The sequence below is a fragment of the Orcinus orca genome, chromosome 18, assembly GCF_937001465.1.
Source record: "Orcinus orca chromosome 18, mOrcOrc1.1, whole genome shotgun sequence".
Taxonomy (NCBI): Eukaryota; Metazoa; Chordata; class Mammalia; order Artiodactyla; family Delphinidae; genus Orcinus; species Orcinus orca.
Genome location: NC_064576.1, coordinates 12,712,382 through 12,734,287, shown reverse-complemented (window position 1 = coordinate 12,734,287; position 21,906 = coordinate 12,712,382). Strand labels below are relative to the sequence as shown.

Sequence of the window (21,906 nt, the reverse complement as noted above, 5' to 3'; positions counted from 1 at the left end):
CAGTGCAGTTAGTGCTGAGAGACGAGGAGGACCAAATGGATCTCGTCTCAGACCACCTGGCAACAGCCCTCCTGCGGGAACCGCAGGGCCGCTTCTCCCAAGCCCTAGCTCGTGGCCTTCCAGGAGCAGAGTCACCTGCCCTTCTCTTAGCTACCAACTCAGACTCAAGTTCAGACATCAGCCTCAACTCCACCTGGAGACTTTAATTTGAATCCAGGATCTGAGACCCACTTTTCCAGGCAGCTGTTCAGAGCAGCCCTAACCTCCTGCCTGAGGGAGGCCCTGGCTGACGGTGGGACACGGCTCCCCGCCGATGCTCACTCTGTACGCTTATGTCTGTAAGGGCAGCTCGTGTTTTTGTTCCCTCTTCTGTTTTAAGAAATTACCAACGAAATCTAATAAGTGCAGAGGAGTAAAAACAGCCCCAGACTGGGAGCCAGGGGTCCTGGGTAGTTTGCCTTGACTCTGCCTCGGCAGCGCTGACCTTGGGGAATCCACGTGGTCTCTACTCTAAATTGCTTTCACCTGAAGACTGTGCAGTTCTCGCTGCCACGCTTGCTTCTCGCGGGTATTGAGGAGATTAAAGAAGACACAGTGTGTGAGAATGCTTTGAAAACAGCCGAACCTTTCACAGATGTAAGGTATTACTGTCAATGATGATAATAATAATAATATAGTGCCCATCTCTGAAAATTACCATAACTGTATTTTTTTTACTATTCAACTTCAATAGAAAACACTCTAGACAAAAAAAGAGAAAATATCTAATTGAATCTATCTTCATAAAGCCTATGAACTTTTAACTTTCACATGAAAGAAAATACATACTTTCCCAACCTATATTTCAAAATAAAGAAGATATTTGCTATCATTTAGTAAGATTTTATACCTCTATTATTATATTGCTATCCTGACTACATTCCTATTATAGAATCAATGGACAATTTGGGGGAAAAAACCTTTATTAATACTGATTTTTACACTACTAATGATAGCTGCTATTTCTTGCGTTCCAACCATGCGAAGTATTATAAGACAGAACTAACACCTTGCTCAGCCCAAGTCTTGAAGCTAAGTAGTTTTACTTCCCTTCTGCAGATGAGAAAACTAAAGTTCAGAGAGGTTGATCTCCTGCCCAGGGTAAAGATTAATAACTGGCCGAGCTCAGGATTTTGAATTCCTGTCTCCCTTTGTCTAGTATTTGTGTTTTTACTTTTAAATAATACTCTCTGTGACCTATATTACAGCTAACATCAATAAAACGAACTGCAATGTTCCTTTTCAACCATTAAATTAGATGAACAAGGAACAAAATTTGGCTAATGGCGAGAGATTTGTTGATATGCAAAAAGGTTTTGGGAAATGGGTTTTGAGGTTCTGACAGCCCACTGACAGTCAAGGTACAACCTGAATGTGTGTCCCTACACTGACCCGGGCTTCAAATTATCTAAAAGGGAGGGAGGTTGGGAATTTGCTCCAACAGAAAGTCAAAAATGGAGATGTGGGGAGGGCTCTAATTTCTAAATGTTTACTTCAATCATTAGCCTCTAGATTAAATTATACTACTAGTACTGGTTTTTCCTAATATTTATTTTCACTCCTCATCTATGACAGTTGTCCCCAAACTGGGGTGCACATCAGATCATGTAGTAAGTTTTTTTTAATGCAAATCTCAAGGACCCTGCCCAGACATATTGAGTCAGAATTTGTGATATCTCTATTTATGAAATTCCCCTCAGGCATTTCTGATATAGCTGGTTCTTTGAATCACTGATCTGTTGTGATTTATGACCTTTCAGAATTGATTTTCTTAAATCCTAACATTATAGAGCCCTTATACCATTTAAATCACTTGGCTTCTTTTCAACAGTACTAAATTATAAAAGCTACAGTTACTGAAAACCACAACGTTCTATAATTATGACTCAAATGGGTTGAAAATGGAAAACATTCATGTATAAAACTCTGTAGAAAGTCAAGGAAGAAAAAAACTCCTAACTGCCATCAATTTCCCATGTTAAGACCTCATGAAGCAACTTTCCCCCAAAGTGAATTTTATGTCGGAGCCATAAAGATCTAAGGGCCCCTCGTGAGAGTGCAGCAGCAGCCCTCTAAGACCATTAGAATCACCTCTTCCATCCCTCCCCCGACCAGCCACTTCAGTGAAGCCTTTCAGCCTCTCCAAGAACTCCCCGCACAAACTATCAATAATTCACTGCTTTCTAACATCATCGTTTGTAAAAGATATTTTTCCATTATTGCTGTCAACAAAAAACGTAATACACACAGATTATTATTATTTTTCCCATATGTTCAACAACTCAGAGCTATAAATAGACAACAAGAATGTTACCCACAATGTACAAATAGAGAAGTAGCATGACATGGCCAACCACATAGTTCAATATGAGAAAATTGCATTAACATGTGATTGCAAATACCTAAAATATCCTAAAAATAAATAGGGTAAAAGTCATCCAATAACTAAAAACAAACAAAACAAACAAAAACTATTCAGATCCAATTCAGTGCAAAGTTTATTCTAAGAAAAATCTTTAGCATCTTAAATTTTTAACATCAGCTCTTTGAAAGTGAAGCAAAAGTTTGTTGTTCTCTTAAATGTACATTTTTAACATTGGCTCTTTAAAAGTGAAGCCAATTCCCTGGTGGTGCAGTGGTTGAGAGTCCGCCTGCCGATGCAGGGGACGCGGGTTCGTGCCCCGGTCCGGGAGGATCCCGCGTGCCTCGGAGCGGCTGGGCCCGTGAGCCATGGCCGCTGAGCCTGCGTGTCCGGAGCCTGTGCTCCGCAACGGGAGAGACCACAACAGTGAGAGGCCCGCGTACCGCAAAAAAAAAAAAAAAAAAAAAGTGAAGCCAAGTTTGTTGTTCTCTTAAATGTGCATTATTTCCTTTCTGAAAGGCATATTTTCAGGTGAAGCTTTTGAAAACAATCATCCCGTCAACCCTCTAATATACTTCTTTTGGACACAGAGTATAGTGATCGAGAAGTTTAGTGAGGAACTCTATACCTTCATCACTGCTGCGTTGATTTTGTGACCTAGGAAACCAAAGCAACTTTTAATGGCCAATGGAAAAGTTCAAGCCCTTCTGTCCAACCTTTCAGGAAAGGAAGATTGGATCTAGACATAGTTGAGCTAGAGCAAGAAACAGCAGGTCTAGATGTAAGCTGCCTATGAATTTTGGGGTTATATATGCTAGTGATAGAATACGGAAACATACTGGTAAATCCGAGCAAAATAAAATACCAAATAATCCCCACTTTTTGAGAGTGTGTAAACTTGGTCAGTCTGAAAATCAGTCTATAGTCAAGTGTTTTTCTTTCTTCCTCTCCCTTTGAGAGACACGTAGGAGAAATCAAAGATTATGAGTCAGTATTCCCTAAGTTTTACTGCCTTCTTGTTGTAACATTTAATAGTTTGGAATGATGAGCAATTAGGGTGAACTTATTCTTTTCTTGAGAACACTTTCATGGGAATAAAAGTTTCACCTGGTCCCTGTAGTTAGGTTTCTATGATGTTCTCCCATGTGTTTGTATGGTTTGGGGAAGAGAGGATCTGTATGGACTTCGTTTTTATTAAGCAAAAAACAGAGAAGCTTAATGAATTTTCACAGTTCAGCATTGATCTATGCAATTAACACAAAGAGTCTTGTATGCAATGAATGAATTTTGCTCAAATGACACTTGCTGGTGATTTTTAAAAGTTTTATTCTAAAGGAATCTTTGTCTTGTGTTATCTTCCTTTAACAGCCCACTTTTCCTGTAGGTCCCGCAATAGGGACAAATACGGCGATTAGCTTTGCTCCTTACTTAGCACCGGTAACCCCTGGAGTTGGGTTAGTCCCAACGGAAATTCTACCCACCACACCTGTTATTGTTCCCGGAAGTCCACCTGTCACTGTTCCGGGCTCAACTGCAACTCAGAAACTTCTCAGGACTGACAAACTGGAGGTACTTCAATTATATTTGTGGTTTGAGATGCATTTGTGGTAGAACTATACCTCTGTGTAAGTGAATGCTTGTAAGATATTAATTCAGTCTTGCAAAACCGCCATGCACACACATTCACCTAAAAGGCATGCATTCATAATTCTATTGTTTGAATTTAAGGTCAAGTATAAAGGAAATTAGTCTGTGGGAAAAGAATAAGTTTAATACAAACAAAAATCTGTTGTGTGGAATCTGTGTTCAGGGGCAAAATATGTAATGACCAGTGGAACATTGAATCAATCACTATGCAGGCCACGAAGATGGCTCCCAAGGGCTCCAGCTGTTCCAGGCGTGAACCTTTGCTGGATTCTGGAAAGGTCTGGTAACGGGCAGGTTAGGAGGCCAGCAGCCAGGACAAGGGGGACACTCAGGGACAGGGATGGGAGGACGTAGGACTGTGACTACTGACCAAGTGGTATGATCATATTTCAGTATTTGAAGAACTAGTATGGCTGCTCTAGCATGTTGCAGGATATCAGCCCCAGTTATGTATAGGTAAACGGGGAACTGGAGCCTGGGAAAATCTAATTACTGATTTGGGATATTTTCTTTAACTTAAATTCAAGTGATCTACAAAAGTCAAGAAAACACAGACTTAGAGAACAAACTTATAGTTACCGGGGGGGAAGGGTGGGGGGAAGGGATACTTAGGGAGTTTGGGGTTGACATGTACGCACTGCTATATTTAAAATGGATAACCAACAAGGACCTACTGTATAGCACAGGGAACTCTGCTCAATATTATATAACAACCTAAATGCGGAAAGAATTTGAAAAAGAATAGATACATGTGTATGTATAACTGAATCACTTTGCTGTACACCTGAAACTATCACAACATTGTCAATCAACTATACTCCAATATAAAATAAAAAGTTTAAAAATTCATATATTTATAAAACATAATTCTTAAGTCATGAGTCAAACCAACTCACCTGTGCTTTACTAGGTAAAATTTCTCTTTAATCAGTTAGGGCATTCATCCATTTCTCTTAACTACTGTATCCTATGACATTTAATAGAGCATTTTATATGGGTGTGTAAAGAGTCTGATAGATTTTTCAAAGAGTTCCTTTAATCCAACCATCAGTTAGTTGTTAGGTGATATATATGTATGGTTAGGATGTACACTGTGCTTTATCTTGGATCATTTGAGAATGTTCTTTCAATGCGCATTTGTTTAAATATTTACCCAATAAATACTGAAAATGATAAAATGCTGCCTAATATCAGCTTCCATCTGGAGTATATAGATCCCCAAATGAAAAGACAATAAACTCCCATCGCTACTGTTTTGATCAAGACTAACCCTGTGAATACTGAACAGACCTTTCATGGGACTGGAAAAGTGTTTGGGGCTCCACCTGGTGGACCCATGAAGGTTTCGTGTTCAGTACGTGACCGTGTGGTTTAGAAAACAAATTAAATCAGCTGAGTTGGGAACAAGTTGTCCTTCCCAACAGGATTGGTAGACAAAGACATATGTAAAACTGATTCACGAGGACTTTAGCAAAGCAGCTTGCAATTCATTTCAAACCAGGAATGAAGTCAGCTGCACACAGAGCCCCTTGGTAAATGCCTGATGGCTACTCTACACCCCAATGCAGTCTTAGCCTGGAGTCATTCCACTTACAGAGGGAGGCATACTCAGAATCTGTGGGAACAGTTTAGTAATTTTTATTTTGTACATTTTATGAGCTAAAGATGGAATGTTGGATAATATCCAAAGTAGAATGAAACAATTAAAAATTTTGTGATTTATCTGTTTACCCTTTAAACTCGCTTGGTCACTGGTCAGTGAAACTGTATTTCCCAAGTACTTTTGACTCTCACAAGGCTCGAATGTCATGTCAGTGACCCTTCCTGTAATGTCACTAATGATAAAGATGTGAACCACCACTTGAGCACATCAACTTTGGATGTGGAGCCTGAGAAGAAAATAACTTACAATTTTACTAGTAATTCTTCCCTGATAATGATATTTATAAATATAAGTATTATGTATATATGTTATTTGTGTTACTTGACGTTATCAGTATTTAGGGCAAGGTTAAGAATACTCTTTAAATTCCAAAGAAAATTTTCTTTAAACAGTAAACTCCTGATCCACGAGAATTCTCAGAGGATGGAGCATTGCAGTTACTTGAGATTTCAGGATAATTAAGGATTAAGGAATAAAAAAAAGAAACAATACATCAACACTTCAAACTCTATTCTACTTCCCTCCTTTTACTTCTTTCCCTTTATCTCTTCCCATATTTCTCTCCGTTTTATTTTGTATTTTTACCTTCTTTCTGTGCTGTCAGAAATAATAATATTGTGACTTAAATGAAAGTTTTGGTGTCTTAGATATCGTAGTTCTTCTAATTTATGAGTATAAGCATACATCAGCTTTGTGGAGCAGGACAGACCTATGGGAAAACGGGAGTATTCACGTTCACTCCAGCCCCACTCCCCATCCTCAGAGAGGAGAAACAAGTTCGTCACGTTGCCTTGTTCTTTTAGCAGTTGTGCAGCAATGACCTTGTGGCTTGATCTTTGGTGAAATAATCCCTCCATGTAAAAACCCTGTAAAATCCCAGAGTTGTCATAGTAGAAGATGTGGCTATATATAGACGTCCAAATTTTATATACATGTGTGTGTATATATATATACACACACGTATATAAAATCTCCAAATTAGTATATATATATATATATATATTCTTTCTTTCCTTCCTTCCTTCCCTCCCTCCCTCCTTTTCTTCTCTAAATAAATAAATAAATCCCAAGAACAATGGGGGCCTTGTTGATTTAACTGCAGATTTTGACTTTCTTAATATAGATTCTCACCCCAGAAAAGAGGGGGAAGTAAAACTCAAATTATTTTGCCCGGGATTCCAGTTACCTGAGTCCTGGATAATCGAATGTTTATGTTGTAAATGGCACAAAAGCCACCATTAAAAGAAAGGAAAGGCATTTATTCCTTTTCTTTTCTTTTCTTTTCTTTTTTTTTACATCGTGCCTGCGCTCGCAGAGGTAGTTCCCGGCGGCCCTGGGGCCTCCTTCTGCATCGTGTGCTCTTCTCCCCATGTCCTAGGTCTGCAGGGAGTTCCAGCGAGGAAACTGTGCCCGGGGAGAGACTGACTGCCGCTTTGCACACCCCGCTGACAGCACCATGATCGACACAAACGACAACACCGTAACCGTTTGTATGGATTACATAAAGGGGCGTTGCATGAGGGAGAAATGCAAATATTTTCACCCTCCTGCACACTTGCAGGCCAAAATCAAAGCTGCGCAGCACCAAGCCAACCAGGCCGCGGTGGCCGCCCAGGCAGCCGCGGCCGCGGCCACAGTCATGGTAAGTGGGGCGCGCGCGCCGCGCACCTTCCCCGGCCCGCGAGCCCGGAGCCGCGCCTTCCGCGCGGGGACGCGCACGCTCCCCAGACCGCTGGGAGCGGGGGACGGCTGCTGTTCCCGCTGCTCCGCTGCCTACGTCCTGTCTCGGTTGCCCCCGTTTTGTTTTGTTTTGTTCTGTTCTGTCCCTCCCTCCTTCCCTTCTGCAGCACAATAAGTAAATCTCTCAGGCGGGCGCAGGGAACGCGGGGCGGGTGCGAGCGCCCTTCCCCACGCCCAGCTTTGCTCGGAGACCTGACACGGGCGGGACCGGCCCGGGCTCCTCGCAGAGCGGGAAGGACCAGGGAGGCGGCCCAGAAACAGAGAGAGACAGACAGAGACAGAGACAGAGACAGAGAGAGAGGGAAACAGGGCGGGAGGCCTGCGGCGGCTGCTGCGCATCAGCCGCAGCGCTCCCGAGACGGCAGTCCGGAGCCAGGAGCCCTCGGCCGGCGGCACCCGCTGCCCGGCTTTTCCCTACCCCCATCTTTTGTCCCTCTTCTGTCACTTATCACAAAGGCTACGCTGCGAACTCTCTCTCCCTAAATGAAATTTTATGCAGAACATCAAGTCATTAACAGCTGAAGATGGAGCTGTAGGGCTGGTGCTTGGAAAAAAAAAGAAGTCCTGGAACCCAGCCTCAGGTCCCTGAGTCACTGTCCTGTCTCAGGCCCCACCCCAGACCTTTGGGCTCTGAATACAAATTTTAAAATATCCCCAGGTGTCTTGTATACACAGTAACATTTGAGAAGCCCCTACCTAGAACACTTAAATTTAGCTGTATTCTGGGATTACCTGAGGGATCTTGAAAGGTTCTAACATCAGTCCCTTCCCCCAAGTTTCTTATTTAATTAGTTTGGATGTGGCCTGGGCAGGGGCTTGCTTTCTTTATTCTTTCTTTCTTTCTTTCTTTAGAAGCTCCCAGTTGATCCCAGTGTGCAGCAAAGTTTGAGAACCACCGCACTGGCCTGTAGAATTAATTTGTTTTCATGTGAGATCTCTGGCTTGACAGAAGTCTGTTTTAATATATGATAGGCACTGGGCATCCATTCATTCAAAACATTTGAGACCTGCCGTGCATCAGGCACTTGCCGGCTGGAAAAAATAAATTAGGCAGCTTTCCTTGCCCTCGGGGAGCTTGGACTTTAGTGACAGTGATACTGCTCCTCCATGACACAATGGAAGTGCATAATGGGGTCCAGGGTGGAGGGGGGCAGGAAAGACTCAGTGGCCAGTCATCCCTCGAGAAAGACAGATATGGCTTCAGATACGAAAGGTATAGTTTAAAACACATTGTTCTAACTAGCGACCACCACTTCATACGCTAATGCCTGATCAGAATGCAAGGGTAGCTGTTATACACCAAGTTCATATTACTCAACATTCTTTCCACAAATTTTTTTGTTTAGAGAACGATTCATTTTATTTTATTTTATATTTTTAGAGAATGATTCGTTTTATTTTTTATTATTTTTGGCCACACCACGCAGCTTTCAGGACCTTAGTTCCCTGACCAGGGATTGAACCTGGGCCCTCGGCATGAAAGCACAGAGTCCCAAACACCAGACCACCAGGGAATTCCCTCCACAAACGTTTATAAGGCCTGGCCCAGTGACAAGCAATAGGGATGCAGAGAGGAAGGCACAGAGCCTGCCCTTAACATCATCACCGCTTAGTGTGTCCTGTGTGCTTATTCACACCTTTCCAATCTCAGCTTATTCCCAAGTATCTTGAGCACTGAGTCCTTCATCTCTCTCACTGTTTCTTCTCAGAGTCCTTGTCCCTTTAGTGTTTTTTCATCACTGGACATAACAGTGATTTTTCTGTGAGTTTCTATATATGTGGGAATGTATGCATCCACATGAGAGAGTCAGGACAATATAGATAAATTCTCCCCTTTTTGTTCTCATAAAAGAGTGGTTTTCAAAACTGATTATAATTAGGTGCAGGGGGTGAGGGACCTGTAGGGGAGATGAGAATAAATTGGTCACTTAATGCTGATGAAAAAGGAATTCTTTTAGAGAGCAAATGAGGTCTTCTATACACTTCTGCAGTGTGGAATCCATCTTCATCCACTTAGTGAAGATCTCATCCTACCGAGAAGTAAAATGTTTTTCATTGTAATCATTCTTTCAGGCCAGCCCAAATTTATTCTAACTGGTGTGTTGATCGTTGGGCACAAAGAACACGTTTTTACCTTAAGCGAATGTTATAAATCATAACTAGGTATCAAGGATACCCCCAAGGCTAGTTAGAACTCTGGCTGCAAGAGACAAAAACTTCACTAGATCATTTAGTGCCCTCCAAGGGAGGAGCGGTAAAATAGGGCTCAGGGGTAGATGGATCCGGAAACTTGAAAACCAGTAGGTCTCTCTCTTTTCTTTTTTTCTGCTTCTCTTGGTATATCAGCTCCATTCTCTAAGATCAGCTTCTCCAAACAACACTGGCCATGGCTTTGGACACCTGTAGGGACACATTCTTACATTTCCTGACAAGAGACAAAAATAGTATCTATACCATCTCTAATTAGGAACAAAAAAATGAGCCACCAGGGTCATTTTGGTGGTTGTCCTGTGGTGAGAGTAATAGCATGCCGTGATTGGCTCAGCCCGGATCACGATGGCCATCTCTGGCCACTGGGATATGAGATGAGGTTCTGGGACTATGAAAAACTTAGTCCCTATACCTCAAATACCTGTTAAATACAAGAAAACACTGGTACTAATAGTGACCTTTACAGCTGAGCCCTGAATTTATCTGAGCCTTGATTTATCCGGCTGTTACCTAGAAGTACCAGTTCTAACATCTGCAGTCAGTATGTTCTTCAATCACTGAAGGAACAGTGCACCTAGAATATGTCAATGGTAGATGACCTGGGTTGATGGAGATAAGAGAAGAAATGGCCATTTACACAAACAGCCCGGTATCTTTAAATCAAGATTCGACTCCTCTATGTGCCTTTCTGTGCATTTTCACATCATTTTCATCAAGATGCACAGACCTTGTTGCAGTGGATGTCAGTATATTTAGTTACCATAGTTTCCTAGATTGTTACCCTGTGCCCAGATTTGGAGTTCTGATACTTCAGGTGATCTTGCAACACCGTCAAAGACAACCCAAAGGAATGTAGTTTCAGAACAAAAGCGTCAGCTTCTGTCTGACAATGACATGAAAATTACTGAATCTGTCATGTCTTTTTAGTTGAAGTGAGAGGCTCATTTGAAACCAGTCTAGTTGCAGTTGGATGAAGTCAAAGTATTCTTATTCTCATAGCAAGATTACTCGGTACACTGAAGAAAAACTATTATTTCCTTATTTAAAAGAACAAATGGGAGTGATGATTGCACTCAGAAGATATTAGTATTCCATTCACCTGGGTTCCATATCTGAACACCAAGAATTTCTGTAGTGCAATTTTTATTATTGTCCGGGATTTCCCCTTCTCTGGATTAACTGGACCTGAAAAGGAATCTAAAGCTTTGATTCCAGAAAAAGAGACATCTCTTTCCTTTAGGGCCTTATTCTTTTGCACTGCCTCTTAAAACATGAGCATCATCCTCATCAGAATTTTTCAAATGTAAAAATAAGCCAGACAGAGCTTCTCTTTGGTAATTTTAACACAAACGTATCTGATCTTCAAGCAGCAGTCCTTCTTCACACACACACCAAAATGGGGCTACACCAGGAGATACTTATTTTGTAAAAGGAAACAGGACCAGCTGCCATCAGCTAGATAAGTTTCAGTTGTTCAAGAAAACATGTACGGGAACTTTGAATCCCATCCTACTTGTCCACATCCTTTTCTTCCACGTTCGAGTGGCAGCTCTGATTACTGTCGTCAGCATTTCCTGACTCCTCAGGTTTGGTCTTTGCCTCTAATGCCGGGCCCTTGGTTGGCTTGCCTTGGCTTGAAGTTGGCTTGCTCCTTGATCCAGAAAATGAAAAGCCTGGCTGTATGTATATAAGGCTGGAGAAAGCCCAGAGGGGGCGAAGGATCAGAAATGTTGGTGAAGCCAGCAAGAATGGGTGCCCAGTGCCTGGCACACAGTAGGGGCTCAATTAAAGAGAACCTCCTTCTCTGCATAGGTGCCTAAGGAAGCTCCCAAGATGCACCGGGCTTGGGGATCTCTCAGGTCTATTTTAAGCCTGAAGATCTTTCAATATAGGTAAACATATGCCTGCAGCCACATAATACCCTCTAAAACGGAACATCTGTGTACTACAAAGCCACATTAGAACATGATTATTCATCCATACAGTTTTTTAAAAACATTCTACCCATGTGCCTCAAAGTGTGAGGTGTGCAAGATATTAATATGTACACTCGACCCTCCACGACCTTAGTGTTTCCTTGAAAAGACAAGATATTTGCATTTAGTAGAGAAAACCCCAAATAAGGAGTGGTAGAAAGGGAAATGCAGTCACTGTCCAGCTCAGTTTAGGGCTCTCAGCTTCTTGAAATTCCTAGTTTATTATAATTTCTGTCGAAATTGCATTTCATCAAACTAAGATTGGAAAAAAAGAGAACATTAACCTTTCAGGTGTCGATCCTAAGGAGAACTATTTAATATTTCTTTTTTCTACTTGGAGACTTCATTAAATGATGCTCTGTTAAATCAAAATTTTGCTCATAAATACCAGCCTGTGGAGACATAATCACTCTTCTAGTTAGCATATCAGAAAAGATCAACCCAATAGCAGATTTGTTCTATAACTGTCAAAGACTGGAAAAGTGAAGGAAAGAATTGAAACCAGAAAGTTGAGGCCAAAATGATTTTGAGTTTAACCATCCAGTTAATGTTGTTAGTGTACTCTATGAGAACAGGCTATGCAGCTTTATGTAGTTAGTACAGACTAATACAAGCAAAAAATTTTTTTAATTTTTAAAAATTGCATTATCTAGCAGTGTAAAACTATACAGGAATGAAAGATTTTAAACAAAAATGGTGTCATGAAAGTTACATCATGGCAAACTGACATTTGAGGAAAGAATATTCAAAGAAGCTTTCTCATTGTGAAGCTTGTTGGGTTTTGAAAATGTTCACAATTCTGCCTGAAGAACGATGATTTCATATTATGTGATGGCCTCTATCCAGACTGCCTTCCAAAGCAGCTTCTCCACTGCCATTCTAAGCCTCTCCTCTATCTATAGTCCTTTCCGCTTTACTGCTAGTCTCCACCCCGCTCCACCCTTAGCTCTTTCCTTTACCTCCTATCACCTCCATACTTTTAATCCTGAGTCTTCAAATGATGATGAACCGCTCTTTATTGGCCAAGGAAGATATCATTCATTGTTTCCCATTTTGAGGGTTAAATACTATCCCATTTTCTTTCAAATGCCATAGCTGTAACTCGGAACTTTAAAATAAAACATTTTGTATTTATTGTGCAAACCTTAGGGATTTACCTATTGTGCTAAACATAGAAAATGGGTATTTCATTTCTTTTGTTTGCATTGGAGCTACTCCTTTGAATTTCTTTATTTTCATAGAATTCCATCATAAAATTTTTAGATTTTTTTTTACAACAGTTACCAAGGAACAGGAAAATTTTTTCATCATGGTCTAAATCAATATTTATTATTATTTCAGCTGTTTAAATGAAACTATCTGCCCACAAGTATGGTTATAAGTTAAAGATATTATTTGACTTCTAATAGTCCAAGCAGTTCTTTGCTCTTTTAGCTGTTTGCTATTTTTAGCTATTGTACTTGTTCTAGCCAAGAGTTTCCCACATCTCATTAACTGGGTTGGTCACTGATTATACTTAAAAGTACGACTAGAATTATTAAGTATAAATTATTTTGATACCTGAGGACACTAAATACCCGTTAAAGGGTATTTTCTTAGTGTAATCTGGTAAGTTGTTCGCGATAAATTGAATTAAAATTTCAAATGTGGTGGAAAACAGAATGGATGATAAGTTAGTCATTAGAAACCATATGATGGAATAAAAGCAGGAAATTTGAGAAACCTACTACGCAAATTCAAAACCTGTTAAGCTTGGAAACTTATTCCACGTTACCAGATCCACACTAGCAAAGTGAAGAGAAAAACTGAGACAATTATCCACATAATTCAGACAAAAAAATTAAGATCCAAACCCAAACAGTTTTGCCTAAATAATCTTGTGTTTGAATATTTTTTTGCCTGAATTGTTTGTCTCAGTTTGCCGCTTCATTTTGTTAGGCTAGATCTTCATTAAAAATTATTTTTATGAAAGTTAAAGATATTATCTTTTTTTTCAACTTGGATCTTATAACTTGGATGTTATACGTAGTGCATTCATTGTTTTATATTTGAAAACTAACTTATCAGAAGTTCTTCAATCCTGTGGCCCTTAAAAGTTTTGCATTTTTTTCTGAAGCAATGTAAAAAATGCTTATGGTGTGTATGCAAGCTGCTGTTTTAATTAACTTTCCTGAATTTCAAACATCTATATTTTACTCTCTTATATGCTTTTAACTAAGGTATAGTAGATGCATTTTTGCTTCAATACTAATTTAAGGTGTAATATTCATTTCTTTAGAGAACATTTTTGTTGTTGTGCATGCCTAGTGTTTTGTACGTTGTATATTGCATTCAGAATATTTTTTTCCTTCTCACCTATCCACAATGCAATGCCGTTCCCATGATGCACCTCTGCTTGCTGTTTACCTGTATGTTAATTCGCTTGAATCCCATTGGCCCACTGCCATCATGTGCTCGCTGCCTGTTATTAAAAGACTCAGTCGACTGCCAAAGCAATGAAGCGACCTCTCGAAGCATCTGTAGACCTGGTACTTTGACCTTTCACCTTTCGCTTTGCATGTAGCTTTTCAGAGAACCATCTGAGATTTGTATTACTTGTAAAATATTGGTTGCAAACAATCATTATTATTAATTAATGAAAAAAATTCAATAAGGTGTTTAGCCATCTCATTTTCATATGTAATATGTGGAATAAATTAATCCTAACAAATTTTAATACCTTTTCCAAAAGAGTGAAGCAAATTTAAATTACTTGGCTTGGAAAAATGCTCATTATAATTCTAATTAACCTTTAAATTCAAGAAATTGCCACTTTGTTAAGGAAAAGAATAGGTATTAATAATAACACAAATGCTTCCTTCCCCCCTTAGACTAGTTTAACTCATTTTAAAAGCTGAAGTCATTTTTCGTTGTTGTTGCTTGATAGCTTTTCTTTTCCTTAGTTAAGATGCTACCGTTTTGGATTACAGAAATCATGCTTTGCTCTCGGTAACAAACTCTCACTCATTCGACTTTGCCGCTGTTTAAATTAAGGTGCATGGCAGACGCATCTCCTTAGCTGTCATTTTTTAAAAGTATGCTGCAGTTGATGATCTCTGTGGACGCTGAAGGTGTGCTCACTTTGAGTTACACGTATCTTATCCACTTCCTCCCTTACAGGCCTTTCCTCCTGGTGCTCTTCATCCTTTACCAAAGAGACAAGCACTTGAAAAAAGCAACGGTGCCAGCACCGTCTTTAATCCCAGCGTCTTGCACTACCAGCAGGCTCTCACCAGTGCACAGCTGCAGCAACACACGGCATTCATTCCGACAGGTACGTGCCCTGACAGTTCCAAGTCCTGTGTCCGTGTGCCCTCCGGTCATGTGCTTTCTTCTCATTCCTTTAAGCTGTTTGGTGGCATCTAGTTTGCTTTTAAAGGTACGATAAATACAGCCTGAAACTCATCATTGTCCTAGCTATCTAGATAATTTACCTCGCTTGGGACAATAGCTAAAGACTGTTAGGATTCTAAAGCCAAATATTTTATAGAGTTAAGTGACAGTTTGAACCCGTGAGAAGCAAACAGCAGTTAGGGCTTTTGGTTTCTTGTGTTTACACAAGCTGTGTAAAAATTGTTTATGTAAGTAAGACCTCTTATGTGTGACAATTGAAATTTGTCATTAACCCTGAATGACCTAAAAATAGCAATTCCAGTAAATACTAACCTTTTTTTTTTTTCCTATTCCTATTCAGAGCACTAAACAAAACAAAACAAAACAAACAAACAAAAAGAGAGGCTATTCAAATTAAAGCAAACATCTACTCATATTTTTACATCCATTCTATCTCTTTTGCCATCCTTCTCAACTTCCACCAAGTTCACAAATATAGAGAACTCTTATCCTCAGTTTCTAAGCCAATGCCTGATAATATTAGGTGCTAAGGTGCTTTAACTCTGTCATCCTACTAAGAAATGAAAATTCTGTTAATCACAGAACCTTGAAGTTTAAAGGATTCTTAGTGATCTCCTCATCCAATTGATTGTTTTACAGATGAGAAAGCTGAGGCCCCCTAAATGTGCAGTGACTTCCCAAGGTGGCACTACTAAAGAGAAAAAGACCTAGAACCCAGTTTCCCTGTGACCAGCTCGATGTACATGACATGACACCAGCCAGCTTCCATAGGCAGAGGCCAGAGTCCTCCTTTAGAGCCTGGCATAAAACATCAGATAAAAGTGAAGAAACAAGAGTACAATGCACGCCAACCCTCCTCTGTTTTTTTACCCACAATGCATGCCAACCCTCCTCTGTTTTTTTACCCACCTTCCTGACCACAGACCTACATACACCATACACAAACACAAAGAGTCACCATAAATGACTGGGGTTTTGACCTTTTAGTCTGAGCTAAAAGAAGGGATAACATTTGCAAAATAAAATTTGCTGGAGTGTCAAAAATAAAAAAAGAACCACGGAGTGACTTAGGCTTTAGTGAGAAGGCTGTCCATTGAGTTCTTAGTTTGAAGTCAAAATTTTCAGCCTCTGACAGTGACTTGAAGGTCAATATAGGTGAATAACAATTTTATCAAAAAAAAAAAAAAAGCATATTGATCCCAATCCACACGGGTGGACTTTTCACGTTTGTTATCTATTTTCTTAAATCCTGTAGCATATCAGGAATTAACATAGGAGGGAGCTGAATAAATATTTCTATCCTATTCTTTATATAAAATCTACACTTTGAAATGAATTATTAACCTAACAATATTTATATTGTAGTAAAAAATATAAATTACATTAGTAAAGTGGTTCTTAGTATATAGTTTTCTTATTTTAGTTCTGCTCTTCTCTTAAAATAAATAGACTCATAGACCTGTAGAATGTGTCTCCAAATCAGTAATTATTGGGGCTTCAATCTTGTCCTATTACAACCTTAATTAGTGACATTTCAGTACAGTTATAGCACAGCAGTGATTGTACTTGTAATCCACTTGATATAGCATGTTTGTAAAATAATTACTAGAAGGTAAACTTATCTGAAGGCCCTGTGTGATTTCTACAAGTGTCATATTTGATAGACCTTGTCACTACATATTTTAAGAGAAAAAAATTGTGGAAGAATATACTGAGTGGAAAAACAGAAAAGGACAAGTCTGTTTCTGAAGACTGGGTAGTAATGCCACTACCATTTCCTGGGAATGCCTCTGAAACCCTGGAGCTAAGCCATGCAAAAGGCTGAAGGCCTCTAACTCATATTTAACACTTCAATTCAATAATGACTGACTTGTTAAATCACTGGAAGAATTCTCATTTAAAAATATTTCACCTGGAAACCATTTAAAGACTTCCAAAGCAAGAACGAATAACGTCCCATTTGCAATGGCCTGATTATAGTTGATGAAATGCTTGTATTGAGGACCCAAGGGCTGTTCTGGGTGCTGTGGTTGTGCACTTCCGCCCCCTGCTGGACTCTTTAAGAACTGTTCAAGTGTGTCCAGCAACTCTCCATAGAGTGGGCTTTGGGAGCAGAAAAGTGGGTCCTAGCCCGCTTAATTCTGTGGATTAGAAGTATTTCCATCTGTAACATGACATAAATATCATAATGAACAAACATGTGGATCTCATGCTCTGAAATGGTATTTCAACTTCTATGAAGTTTTCACGTTTCTCTTAAATGATGAAAGGATAATTTTATTAAAAGGAAATTAGCATAGTCCTTCCCCCAGTTAAATCCATAACAGAAAATTCAGTGTTTATTTTGGCTCTAGTTTTTATTTCAGGCACTCTTTCTCATAAGCCACATTTTCAACCTAATTTAAAATGATAATGATCATTCTTTGTTAATCACTGTTGTTTTAAACTCTGAAAATTAAGTGATGATGTTCAAAAATAATTTTTTTAACTTAGTAAATGAGGAGCTCATTACTTTTAAACTGACAGATTTTGATTTTTCTCTAAATACTTTACATTAACAATTATCATAAATGTGAAACAAAAAAACATTTTATGTTCTCCTGGAAGTTACCCTTTACTGAAAGGTCATTCACAGTGAAGTTTTTGATATGCTGCTAAAATTCTCCCATTGATACAATGTGACTTTGAATTTCAGGAATTCTGCCTCCAGGCTGTGGAGATATTAATTTAAAATATTACGCAAAATATGGGATTCTTCTCCAAACCCATGCTAATATAATTATCACCCTGGTTAATGCCCTAGCACATTTGCAGTGGGTGGGATTTTTCCTTTTTTGATAGGCATTATTTTAACCTAGTGGTTATACTTTTTTTTGCTATGTTAGGAAAGTGACAAAAACCACACACACAGAAATAGCAGCATAATAATTCTTGGCATTTCTCTGACAGGTTTATTCTGAGTTCCTCTAAGTGTTCTTATCTCATTATCCTTCAAGATAGTTCCGCCAAGTGGCAGGCGTAATTATTTGCATTTTGCAGATGGGAAAACTGAGGCTGTGCCTTTGCCGTAAAGTGGAATATATGATTCATGGAATTGTCCATATAATTCTACTCGCAGATTCTAGAGCTGAAATGTTTGTGCAACTGAAGCAGAAAACATTTGAGAAGTGTTTGTTAATAGAATTAGTGCCTTAGTGAAATGCTTCTGCCAGTCAGAGCAAAGACGACCTACTGACTCTCTCCTTGATTTATTTCATTATATTGGAAATACAGAGTAAGTAGAACAGGGAAGTGCTAGCACAAATACTGCCTAATGATCAGAAACCATACTATTACATAAGCGTATCACACACCTTGGTGAAAGATTTGTCAGTGTTTAGTGGAAACCCTATCTGTATAACCATAGCAAAATGTGTTTATCCTATTGAATTCAGCAAGCCACTGTTGAACACATAGTCTGTTCTGGGTTCCAAAGCCAGTAGGGGCATACAACGAAGTTCAGAACACGGCAAAAACCAAATATAATGCAAAGCGTGAAGGGCTACCTTAGGGAGTGGGCAAAGCGATTTGAGAATGAGGAAGCAAGAGACAATGTATTCGCCATGGGACATGCAGTAGGTGGTGGCGACGAAGGATATGGAGAAAGAAGGACTTTCCAAAGGAGGAGAAATTTGCTTAGGACTTTGAAAGGAAAATTTACCAGTGTGGGAAGAGCATCCCAGGCAGGGGGAAGAGCATGGATTGGGAACAGTGTACTTGAGGAATAACAAGTTGCCCGTTGTAGCTCAGTGTAAAGTACTGAAGGGGCTGTGTTTGCAGGGGTGGGGGGTGGGAGAGAGTGGGGTGAAAAGGCAGAGATGGAGCTTAGAAAGGAGATCAGGACCAGAATCTGCCATTGAGTAAGACAGCCACACATTGCAAAACTTCTGTGTTTCCGATATGCATATCACTTTTAGGCCACATAGAGAGAGATGCTCATCACATTGATTTGGTTGAGCGTTTCAGGCGCATCCTGAACTGAAGCCAAAGGACGGTTCCAGTCCTAGCCCAGTGTGGCTGTAGGAGCTGCTGTTGATGATCTGCAGCTCAGTGACATTCAGGTGTGTCCAAGAAAGGAAAGTGCTCCAAGAAAGCCCATCCGCATTGGAATGCGAGAGAATAACATGGAATTTTTATAGGGATGATTTTGAATCCAGCCATGGTTGACTTTGAAATCATTCACGAACTGGGTACTTTAATACATTTTAGGAACAAGTTGCTCCCAACACACTCTCACTGGTGGCTGAGAACATTCACTCAATTGACTGTTTACCATGCGCCCCATAGACGTAGGCAGACATGAACCCTGCCCTCCAGAGTTTACAGTGGAAGAGGAGAGGTGGATTTCAATAAATAGCCAGAGAAGTATATAATTAAAAGTTTTTATGAGTATAATGAATGAAAAAGTAGAGAGTTCAGTAAGGTTTAAAATAGGAAACTGATTTAAGTGGCATGTGAATATAGGTAACAGAACAATTGAAGAGTTTTTTAAAGAAGCAACATATACCTCGAGACCTGGAAAATGAAGAATGGGGTAATGATGATTTTAGGCAGGGGCGGAGAGCTGTGAGAAGCCCAAAAGTAGGACAAAAGTGTGATGAGTTCATTTCAAAGAAATGAAAGGCTAATCTGTCTGAAGCTTGGTGCATGGGGGCTAGGGGAGGAGTATAGTGTGAGCTGGGGAGATAGTCAGAGACTAGACCATGGGAACCTTTATCCTAAAAGCAATGAGAAGGCAATGAATCATTTCCAGCAGAGAAGTGAACAGACCTGTATTGGGGAAGGTTTACTCTGCCAGCAGAATGGAGAATGGACTAAAGGGGGGGACGAGAATGGAGGCAGGAAGACCACTTAGGATGTTACTGCATAGCCGATCCCAGATCATAAAATGGTGATCAGGCCATGAGGAGTGGCAGTGAAGATGGACCAATAGACAAACACAAGACGCACTTTAGAAGCAGAACTGCTTTGTCTTATTGGTGAGTTGGACCAGGGAATTTCACGAGGGAAAGTGGTGTCAGGGAGAACTTTCAGTTTGGGCTAGAGCTACGACATCAATGGTGACGTCCATCTAGCATTTCCTGAGGTGGAGAAACAGATGCTGTGGAAAAGGTCAACGCTTGGACATGTTCGATTTGAGATGCTTGTGAGAAATCCAAGTAGGAAGGCCAGATAAACAGTTAGATAGAAAAACCTGGAGCTCAGAGGAGCTATCTGGGCGGGATACATAAATTTGGAAGCCTTGAGCTTGTAGATAGTATTTAAATCCTAAATTGAATTAATACCATGGAGTGAATGACATACCAGAAGAAAAGTATAGAGTAGATGAAAAGGAACCAGACTGAGCCCTGAAAAACTCTAGTATATAGAGATAGAGTATGTGTGTGTCTGTGTTTGCATATGTGTCTGTGTCTGTGTCTGTGTTATCAGAAAATCCAAGGGAAAAGAGTAGTTTATTACAGAGAGAGTAGACAAGTGCTAAATGTTACCATGACTCAGGATGGAAGGGTTCTTACTGATTGCAGAAATACGGAGTTCTTTGATGACATGCAGTTTGAGTGGAGAGGTGAAAATGAAAGCCAAATTGGAGAGGATTGAAGAATAAACGGGGTCAAGGAAGTGCAAATTTATGTGTAGGTAACTTTCCAGAAGTTTGATTGTGAAGAAGTTTAGAAACATAGGGCTGGAGAAAGATAGGGTGTCATGAGGTGTTTGTGTGTGTGTTTTCAGTTGGATATATTAGCACATGTTTGCTGAAGAATCCAGGAGTGGCCCAGTTAAATAGCCTCTTTTCCTGACTAGTTAATGTTGGCCTGATCAAAACGCAGATCAGGCAAAAAGTCTCCCTCAGGTGTGAACAGTTCAGCAGAGAGAATAAAGACGTACACATCTCAGATTCTTCACCCAGTATCTCAGAAGGCAGTTCTAAAACCCTAAGTGGGTACACCTACCTTCATTAAAGACTACTTCTCTGGTACCCATATGACACCCAATCTTCAGTTACCTAAATCCTTACATTACCTTGATTTTCACTCTAAGGAGCTGAACCAGAAGTAGATAATTCCTTTCAATACAATTCTTTTTTCAGTATTCCACAACATATGTTATATTCATGGTCCGTTTTCTGATTCAAGTACATTAATATGACCACCCACAGGTAAGGCAGCTATTTCCAAGGAAGGGCTGTAAACCCCCCTCCCTCCCTCTCTCCTTCCCACCCTCCCACTTACCCACCTAGACACCAAAAACCCCTAGCCCTGGTCCTATCCCAGCCTCAGTTCAGTGCTGTTTTGCCTCTGCAGTGTTTAGATTTTATTGCTAGCCACCGCTCCTTTGTCATAATGAATCTCATAACAGAAAATAGGTCACACACACATCCGGTCATCCCGTCACGGGAACCTCAGTCTTCCTACGTTGAGGGCTTTCAAGCAGTACTCTAAAATTCACCTGACCTGCAACCCTTTGATTTAGAGGATACGGAATCTTAATTACTGTTTTTATTTTCATATTGTTATTGACACAAAACATTTTACAATCAGACAAGCAAACTTTTAATTCAATAAGGTCAGTGTGATATAGTGAATACAAAACCTGACCTGGATTTAGGAACAGAATTCTATTTCTAGCCTTAGCCTTGACTCCCACGATGCATGACCTTGGAGTAGTTACTATGCCTCAGATTTTTCATCTGTAAAATACCCACTTCCTACCTTGGAGGATGAACTTGAGAATGTCTGTAAGATACTGTGAGGTCTTAGAGGAAGGTGACTGCTGCATTATCACATGTCATTCTTACTAGAATCATGTCAATGGAGATGAATCAAAAGTGTGAAAAG

General features: G+C 40.0%; 1 protein-coding gene across 19 annotated transcripts in view; it reads left to right on the top strand.

Annotated features, from left to right (window-relative positions):
- The window catches only part of MBNL2 (muscleblind like splicing regulator 2), a 152,848-nt gene that overhangs the window by 103,069 nt on the left and 27,873 nt on the right, over positions 1–21,906 (top strand). For 10 of the 19 annotated variants that reach the window (XM_004273647.3, XM_049701190.1, XM_049701186.1 and 7 more), the window contains 3 exons: positions 3,770–3,970; positions 7,090–7,353; positions 14,798–14,951. In XM_004273647.3, coding sequence (XP_004273695.1) covers positions 3,770–3,970; positions 7,090–7,353; positions 14,798–14,951 — 619 coding nt within the window. Of the gene's footprint in view, positions 1–3,769; positions 3,971–7,089; positions 7,354–14,112; positions 14,167–14,797; positions 14,952–15,670; positions 21,406–21,906 lie in introns of those variants that run through there. The other 9 variants (XR_007473135.1, XR_004485263.2, XM_033435111.2 and 6 more) reach the window with 2 other exon arrangements.